General features: G+C 39.7%; 1 protein-coding gene across 1 annotated transcript; it reads left to right on the plus strand.

Annotated features, from left to right (window-relative positions):
- The first annotated feature begins 291 nt into the window (after nucleotides 1-291).
- prodha (proline dehydrogenase (oxidase) 1a) lies at nucleotides 292-8,901 on the plus strand. The gene is made up of 14 exons (XM_068574827.1): nucleotides 292-678; nucleotides 841-1,049; nucleotides 2,696-2,730; nucleotides 3,314-3,463; nucleotides 3,584-3,648; nucleotides 4,050-4,166; nucleotides 4,337-4,416; nucleotides 4,559-4,640; nucleotides 5,190-5,282; nucleotides 5,589-5,735; nucleotides 6,039-6,214; nucleotides 6,309-6,407; nucleotides 6,705-6,793; nucleotides 7,508-8,901. The coding sequence occupies exons 1-14, from the start codon at nucleotides 340-342 to the stop codon at nucleotides 7,696-7,698; spliced, it is 1,872 nt and encodes a 623-aa protein (XP_068430928.1). The 5' UTR covers nucleotides 292-339; the 3' UTR covers nucleotides 7,699-8,901.
- Nucleotides 8,902-9,656: the final 755 nt, after the last annotated feature.

Below are 9,656 nucleotides of genomic sequence, written 5' to 3' on the forward strand. Positions count from 1 at the left end.
AGACTATCTCATGTGATTTACAGGATCTTTTTTGATCTTGTGTCGAAAATGGGCTTCCATACATTATATCAACCAACCAATCCGGTTATTTGTGTGTGAATACGTGAAGAGATGAAACTGAAACCTATACTTAACCTTTTCTTCACCATGTGAAGACAGCTATTGGGGGAAACGAGAACGCGCACGAGCAGATGCCATGCAGCGTGATGTAACACGCGAGGCACGCGCCGCCCCGCGAGATGACTTAAACTGGCCCGCGCGCTCCTCCAGCGTAGTCACAGCGACGGCAAGGCGAGGCGAGGTTGGCGCTCGCGGCTTGTGAGCTCAGATAAGCACAACATGTCGTACACAAAGTTTGTAGCAGCTCTTCTTCGGGCCACCCCGGGCAATGTCGGGAAGATACGAGCGTCCCCTGCAAGATGTCGGTCCACGGTGGCCTCCCCGAAGAGCCAGGAAGAGAAAGGTCAACAGATAGACGGCTGCACGGTGGTGGAGGCTGTGCCGGTCGAGCTCATCAGCCAGACCAACAATGTGGAAAAGAAACAGTTGCGCAAAATCCACGTTGACTTCGACAACACGGAGGAAGCCTACAAAAGCAAGGATAACGTTGAACTGCTCCGAAGCCTGCTGGTCTTCAAGTTGTGTACAATTGACGTCCTGGTTGAAAAGAACAAAGAGGTGAGTTGATTCGTTTCAGATTCCAGGAACAAGTTGTTAAACGTTTGATGCGCCGGCATGCGTAATCATAACGAGTATGGGCAAGTCGGATTCAGTCCTATTACAATTGTATTACTATAGCTACTGAGCTGCACTAACTTCTCATCCTTGCTTTGTTTACAGTTGATGGATCTGACCAAGAAGGTGTTTGGTCAGTGGATGTTTGAGAAGCTGATGAAAATGACCTTCTATGGTCAGTTTGTGGCAGGGGAAGATCACCACTCAATCAAGCCTTTGATTCAGAAGAATCAGGCATTTGGTGTGGGGGCAGTTTTGGATTATAGTGTGGAGGAGGACTTGACACAAGAAGAGGCAGAGAATAAAGAAATGAAGTAAGTGATATCTGACCTAGCAGGAGTTTAGTAGAGGCCACAATGTAGGCTACTTTCTCTGGAAGACTCGTGGTTCACATTGTATAAAATGTTTTACTGACGCATGCAGTAATCCGTTTTAACATGTGCCATATGTGCACTGGATGGGGAGACATTTCTGAGTTACGTAACTTGCAAAACTCACACGCCTTTGTCAAGTCAAGTTTATTTGTATAATCTAGTATCACATGCCCCAAAGCAATAGGCTACACACTCCTGACCCAGCCCATGCTCTCAAAACAAGACTCTCTTTAAAGAAAGACTGGGGAACGGGAAGAGGCCGGGCTTTAAAGAGAGACCCTCTCCCCTGCCTCTCTGCATGGTTTTCAAAAGGAGCTGCACACTGGGAAAAGCAGTCAGGACAAAAGATAATTTATTGCAATATCGTTACAGCTGTATCATTCTAATAAATCCCCTCTAAGTTAGTTAATAGTGAAATAACTTTATAACAACTAGACTTAACTTTGTCAACTTTTTTGTCATTACTTTTACAACCAGTTAGGACATTGTTTTTCAAGGTTATTGAGCAAATTAAGTACATCCTGCTCTGTAACTGTTTTGTACATATCATTCAGTTAACCCCCAGCAGGTCATTTGGCCCTTTGTCCCCTGAGCCGGTTTAGCTAATCAGAACAAAGTTGTGTAGAATATGCTTTCTTAGAGTACTTTTACAGTTAAAAACACAATGCACTAATATTTTAATTAAACTGGTTAGAAGTCTAGTCAACCCACATTAGTTTAATACTCTGTTGGTGAACTTGTGATTTATTCCCCTCACCTTTGTCTTTATTTCATGTCGTCCCCATCTAAATTATCTCATGATGCCTTTATTTACAAACAGAATGTAAAAAAAACATTCCAATAGACTACTGTTTGATATGACTAAATTCTTATCTTATCACTTTAGTTCTAGCTTCCCTTATGCTTCTTATCAAATAATAGTCATGTAATCTACACTATGTTTTCTGCACATAGACAGACTGTAATCAAAACCTAATATTACTTGTCTTCTATTGGTCGGTTCGGAAAGCCCTCTCCCCTGATTGGTTGAGAAGGGGGATGTACCTTCTAAAAAGGCGACCAGCCTTTTAGAGTTATGTGCCTGGCCCTCCATGAGGCACACACACACACACGGAAGTGTTACGCAATGTTCTAAGAAGGAAATGAGCTCCTTTTTGAACCATGATCATCTTACTGGCCTCAAACATACATAATACACAAAACATAATTTTTGTTTAGGCTCAAATGATCTTCATCAAGATCAAATTCTCAGAAAGAAAAAGCTGTTCGGTCCATAGAGACGACAACACAGTGAACACAGTAGTTTTCTTTGTTCCCCTTATGCGTCTCTTATGTCACAGGATGTCTGCAAAATCAGCTCATTATCATAACTGCAGGTTAAAATGACGTTTGCCTTTTCTCAACACGTTACTGTGGTCACCACTGGCATACCGTCTGGTTGACTAACTGATTTCTAACACTGCAAATGACGTGAGAAGTTATGAAAGTGGGAGAAAATATATCTACTATAATCACGAAAAACACTATTTTAGTTAGCTGCATTGTTTGCTGTTCTCTTCTGATGACAAACTCTTCTTCTTTTTCAGTGCGTGTGTTTCTGAAGCAGAGAAAGAAAGTCCAGGTATGTAGATCAGTAGAAAATAACTGATTAATTGTATCTAATGTTGTCTGTTCAGTTTCCAAATGTGTTGTACAACCAGCCACTGCACGCTCCAATGACTAAATAACTGCTGCCCAAGAATGAATTACTGGTTTCCTTTGATATTTAGTTGCTCCAGCTTGGCCTGAATGCAAAACAAGTCTCGTCAAGTGTCAGTGTTGGTATGTCTAGTCATGTGGCCGTGTGCTCTGCCCCACAGAGTACTGGTTATATCTGGTTTTAGTGGGGTCTGAAATGCCTAATCTCATGAGTTCATGTTACGTGGCTAATGTTTATAACTAGAATCATTCACCTTCTAGTTAATACATATACTTGGTATCACTATCTGGTAGTCATTTAAATGATAGTAGAACTTACTACCCTATAATTTTGTGGTGCACTTTACACAGACAAATCAAGTTATTTATAATAATGTATCAACTAAATGTTCCCAATAACCATTTTTTCTTATGATAGATTTATTCTGGCATAAATAAATAAAGGGACAGTACTCAAAACAAAGTCTTGCAGGATTAAAATGATTCTGTTCTTCTTCTCACTCCAGCTGCTGACCATCGTGAGAAGAAGTACAAGGCGCATCGTCAGTTCGGGGACCGGCGTGGAGGGGTTACTAGTGCTCGTACCTACTTCTATGCAGACGAGTCCAAATGTGACAACCAAATGGAGACATTCATAAACTGCATTAGAGCCTCTGGTAAGTCGTAAGTAAGTAGGTTTTCTGAGTATTATAATACTGATAATGTCGTGTGATAAAGATAGTGTTGAATTACACCAAATGAACATAAAGGGACATAAAATGTGTTATCAATTTCAGGGGGAGCCTCTTCGGATGGGTTTTCTGCCATCAAAATGACTGCTCTTGGACGCCCACAGTTCCTTGTAAGTTTAACTTTTTTCAATATTAACCAAAAGTAATAATTACAGTATTTAGATGGCATTGGTTGGCAATCACAGCGCTTTAAATTCTACCACGAACAAACCATTTGGCATACAGATTAATGGGCAAAAGAAACTTGGCCAGATATTTATCTCTTTTTGGTTCAGTCAATGCCAGTTGATAGTATGATCACTGAAATTATTATTAATAGGCATTACAGGCAAGTGGCAGGAAAATAAGACTGAAGAAAGAAATGAGAAACTATGTCAGATATTAACTACCTCAGACAAATATGAAAAGTATGTGCCCACTGACACGAATGTGTCTGGCGGACGTCCTCCCAGTATGATTCAAATGCAATATTATAATTGTATGATTGATGAGTTGTTCTGTGTTTGAACAGCTCCAGTTTTCAGAAGTCCTGGTTAAATGGAGACAGTTTTTTAACTTCCTCTCAGCAAAGCAGGGAAAGTCTGACATGATGGTTTTGGAACAAAAGCTGGAGCTGGAACAGCTCAAGGTACGTCTTCAGCATGTCAGATGCAGATTCATCCATTACTGGTGACCTCATTTATAGTTGTTTTTAACATGTAGTTGTGTTCAAGCCTTCATGACTGTACGTGCCACGTGTTTTGTGAAAGAAGTAATCGGCTGCATTATCTGTTTCACCACTGAAATATCTCTTTGCAGGAAACTTTGACTAAGATGGATATTGGAGCCATGGATGATAAAGAGAATTGGTTCACTGGAGAGAAGCTGGGTTTGTCAGGGTAAGATAGTCCCACATCCCTGCAATGATGACAACACATGTCATACATCAATACAGTTCGGTTCATGCATCTCTGTTTAGTCAATAGGAAAACACTGTGCCTAACATATTTTAATTTACACTTTCTCACATCTTATTTGCAGAACAATCGATTTGCTGGACTGGAACAGTTTAATAAATGATACAACAAAAATCTCCAATCTGCTCATGTTGCCAAACTTTCAGGTGGGTCATGTAGATATTAAGTGGTGTGCCAAGAACAAGTAAATACATTCACAGATTGTGGCCAATGGTTCTCAATTTTAATCAATTTAGTAATTTATGACCTTACATTTGACAGATATTACAGTTAATGGTCTAATAAACAAATGATAAACATAAAGGGTTTTATTTTTTATTTCCTCATTAGAACTTCTTTATTAATTGTGGGAACACGTTGATCCAAGTCTTCCTCCCACAAGACAATAACTTATAATGTAATATCATTTCTTCAAGAAAGCATTTTATATCATGACTGGAAATCATATTATTATTTGGTACTGACAGTGCTGCATACATTCCTGCAGAGCTAGAATAAGTTAAGTTACATTGCACATGTTTGTGCTATGGTGTGCATTTAAGAAAAGTCACTTGTGTCACTCAAATCACCCCACCCACCCAACGACCTTCATACATGTCACAATACTGATTATATTTTCTGGTTTATCTTAGTCATAAAGATGGAGTTGAAAGCAAATACCTCACAGTTTGATGTTTTGTGTGTTGGTTGCGCAGACCGGCCACCTGGAGCCTTTATTGAATGCGTTTACAGCCGAGGAGGAGAGGCAGATGAAGAGAATGCTACAGAGAGTGGACGTTCTGGCCAAGGTAAGCCAAGAAAATAAATGTGCATCTTGTAAACAGTTTTTTGAAGCAATACTGAAATCTAAATCCAATGTATTGCAATTGCAAGGGAATCAAATAAATCAGAACTGTATTGGTTTGATGAAGCCCGCTTTATCTCGCATACGACCTATGTGTCCCTTATAAAAGCTGTCAATAAGATAAGATAAGGATAAAATAATCCTTTATTAGTCCCTCAGTGGGGAAATTACAGGATTACAGTAGCACTGGTCACAAGTAATAAGTAATAAGATAAAAGAAACAAGTAATATATATGTCTATGCTCACTAGCATGCCTTGGAGAACGGGGTCAGGCTCATGGTGGACGCCGAGCAGACGTACTTTCAACCAGCGATTAGTCGACTGACTCTGGAAATGCAGAGGAAATTCAACAGAGAAAAGCCAATTATTTTCAACACATACCAGTGTTACCTCAAGGTAAGACCTCAGTTCTCTAATTACAGCTTATCATGACAAGTTTTACTCTTGAATATTCATATACATAAATCCTTCCTGGTTGTCTCAACAATGACATTTTTGTCAACACTTTACGTTGTATTGTTGCTGCTAATGATAGCATAATATCGATTAAAAAAAAGCCGAAAGAGATGTTATTTTTCGTGTCCAATAGCAGGCTCAGTAAAGTTGTATAAAACTTTATATGGAGAGACATCACAGCTGGCTCTCAAAATGTCATGTTTTGATCATTTTTGATAATGTTTTTATTTTTGTTACTATTAGGATGCCTATGACAATGTAACTGTGGACGTTGAGCTGTCCCGGCGGGAAGGCTGGTACTTTGGTGCCAAACTGGTCCGTGGAGCCTACATGTACCAAGAGAGAGACAGGGCCAAAGAGATTGGCTACGAAGACCCAATAAACCCAGACTATGAGGCCACTAACAGGATGTATCACAAGTACGTTTTTTATCATTATTATTATTATTAAGGCTGCTCGTGACTAAGCTAGAACATGTCTAAATCCTAACCATCTGCCTTGATGTTTGTCCAGGTGTTTGGAGTACGTGCTGGAGGAGATTGATCACAGCAGGAAAGCAAATATCATGGTTGCGACTCACAACGAGGACACAGTGAAGTTCACCCTTGAAAAGTATGTTTCGTCTCAGGCCTACATGACAAATTGAAAGGCCATTTGGCACTTTTCAGAACTAAGGGCAGATTTATTTTGAACATACACAAAGGCCTTAAACCTCTTGTTTATAAAAGATTAATCGTAATGGTTCAACCTAATACCTCAGACCTGTTGCGCTAAATGAAACATAGTCTTTGTCAACCTTCGAAAGCAATTATAGGATTTAGAAAATGAGATCGCTGAATCAATGGTGGACTAACACACTCTTATTATGTAACAGCTCTTTGACATGGATTATTTTTCTGGTTTTCCCAGGATGAATGAGATGGGCCTTTCACCGTCAGAAAATAAAGTTTACTTTGGACAGCTGCTGGGCATGTGTGATCAGATCAGCTTCCCGCTAGGTATGTTTCACTCAGCTTGGATACTAAAAGTAAACCAGTGTGGAATCAGAGACTTGCGTCACAGTCATGTGGCCACAGAGGGTCCACTGACACATACTCTGTACAAACATTAGCTTTTTTATACTCAAGGGACCTGACCTTCAAATGATCTATCCAGTCTATAGATATTTTGAGAACAAACACATCTGGGTTTTTAATGTCCTCTACTGTCTGGTAACCAATTGTTATGTCAGTTTAGGTCAAAGCAGAAACACATCACTACCCAAACAGTTATGTTCGGGGCACACATTTAAGAAAATAGCTTTTCTAATTGCTCGACAAAGACTGTTTATGCAAGTGAGATACAGAAAACTTATAACTGAGGTGCTACTGACTCAATGAAAAGAATAAAGCTGTAGCTGCTCTAACCTTTCTTCTACTGGTGAGACTGGTTTGACCTTGTCTTATCACTTGATACATAATATCAAAACCACATTTTTACATATCAGCTTTATCTTAATATAATATGTATTCATCATGATTTCACTCTTAAACCAAAAGGTAATATTTTAATCTACTGCACATTATTTCAATTTAACATTGACATAACAGAACTGTGTCGGCTACTGTCAGCTTAAAGAATATGTTGGACATTAAATACCAAGTCATGACATGGAATGCACACGCAGTGGAAATTGATTTCAAACACGTCTCTTTGCTTCCTTGTTAAAACAGGTCAAGCAGGTTTCCCGGTCTACAAGTATGTTCCATATGGCCCGGTCAACGAGGTCATTCCTTATCTGTCTCGCCGCGCTCAAGAGAACCGTGGCTTCATGAAGGGATCCCAGAGAGAGCGCAGCCTGCTGTGGACCGAGCTGAAGCGCAGGGTGCTGGGCGGGCAGATGTTCTACAAGCCCGTCTACTGAGTCACACGACCGCAGTACGCTAACTGTAGTGTGTCTGTCAGCATTCCACCGGCTTTACCTCCTTACGGTCGGGGAAGATTAACGTCCTTCCTTGGCTTGTTCGACTGGGAAGATTTATGTTTGCCTTAAAATCTGAATTGGTTTAGTTTTACTAAAATAATGCGAGTGTAATCCTCAGAATCAACATAACAAACTTTACACTTTTTCAAGGATCGTTTGCAAATGTTTATGTCTCTAAACATCAATCATCTTTGATACGTACCATGGCAATATTTTGTAGAGGCTAAGACAAGTATATTGTGAATGTATAGTTACCAAAGGTGACATGCTTGTATATAAATATATACATATTGGTCCTTTGTTTGTTTATTTAAAGGACACATATAGCAGTCACTCAAAAGCACCTTATGATTATTTTCATAAGATGAACTGGAGGCAATCAGAGACTGTACCACTAAGTTTATTTTTGTAAATAAGCTTATTTATTGATGATGCTATGTGTCAAGTAATAATCAATTCATTTGTAATGGCAGCATCACAAGATGATCCTCTCTTTCATCTCTCGTGACTCACTCATGTCAATGTTCTCGAGGCAAAGAACAGATCAACTCAAACACACGGTTTCGGTTTCTCGTTGTAAACAGTTCAGGTTCATGTGCTGTGGTCATGTGGAAACGAGCCAGCGGCCTGTAACCTGGAAATGACTGTTTGCAGTAGCTGACCTTCATTTTGCCTCTGACACAACAAACTCAACTCAACCTTAAGTACTCTGGGAATACCTGCCCTGTTATATGAACTGTGGTGGAGGACAACTAAGTTTAATGAAAGTCGTGGATGAAGTCTTTTAAATTGAAATATTTTTTAGTACTAGAAATATGTACTGTAAAATGCTCTATACCTCTATAAGTCCTCAAATTAAAGTGCTCAAATTGAAAGCTAATTTAAACAGTGTTGGTTTGCAGGACTTTGAGTGATCTAAGCTCTTTGTTTGAACATGGAAAGTTAGAACAAAAGGCTTCAATTGTACTGTCTCTCCTGGAATGATCCACATCTTGAGTATTTGATTTCATTTGAATGCATTTCCTGACGTTTTTCTTTTCTTTGTGTCTGATTTCCTCATCACTGCCGTTTAAGTATATTTTGTACAGTTGTAAAATATATGTAATCATTTAACACAATCAAATACAGATAACCAATAAAAGAAAGCAGAATTGTGTTTACTCTAGTTTCCCATGTTTGAAGTTAAGCTCTTGGAGAAGAATCTTTAAAAAATGTATCGTTACACATCATGACTGACATTGGATTTTAACATTCAACAACATGTAATGTTGCCTAAAATATACACAAACTCCAGCTTGTGTTGTTGTAGAGAGCAAAGCTGATCTTATCTCCTAGTGACACACATCTAGTTGTCCTCGCTGACGTATTCTGATGTCAATGACATCGACCACGACAGCCATTGCCACACAGAAGCCAGTCCGCTCCCTTTCGCACATCTATGTGAGCGTCAGACATGATTCAGTCTCAGCCAACAGCAGCTGAGGCAGCACCTGGGTCCAGGTATCTGGAGACTAAATAAACAGCTGTGTTGTGACCAAGCAGGGTGTGCTGTGCGCTCTGGGCTAGATGTTATTATTTTCATTAAGACATCTTGAATGCGTTCCAAGATGTACAGTACATTGTACATTTAAGACAAAGAGTTTGAAAGAAGCGCTGCATGCAGGCTACAGGCAAAAATGGGCCTTTGTTTAACCGTGGATTAGTTTAATAGAGGTTGCAAAACGAAGATGGACGTGTATATCAGACAGTTCATTTGAAGGGTGCGACACCTGCAGTCTTCCATGCTGTGTTCTCTTCTGTGTTCCATGTTGTGTGCTGTGTTCCACGCTGTATTCCCTTTAGTGTTCCATGCTGTGTGACATGTTCTCTTTTAGTGTTCCATGCTGTGTTCCCTTCTG

The sequence above is a fragment of the Clinocottus analis genome, unplaced genomic scaffold (assembly GCF_023055335.1).
Source record: "Clinocottus analis isolate CAN_PGR_092001 unplaced genomic scaffold, fCliAna1.0.p SCAF_13, whole genome shotgun sequence".
NCBI lineage: Eukaryota > Metazoa > Chordata > Actinopteri > Perciformes > Cottidae > Clinocottus > Clinocottus analis.

Coding starts and splice junctions, on each gene's coding strand:
- prodha (XM_068574827.1), top strand. CDS start 340: ATGTCGTACACAAAGTTTGTAGCAGCTCTTCTTCGGGCCACCCCGGGC. Junction 2,731..3,313: donor AGCAGAGAAAGAAAGTCCAG/GTATGTAGATCA, acceptor TTCTCACTCCAG/CTGCTGACCATCGTGAGAAG. Junction 6,408..6,704: donor GTGAAGTTCACCCTTGAAAA/GTATGTTTCGTC, acceptor TGGTTTTCCCAG/GATGAATGAGATGGGCCTTT.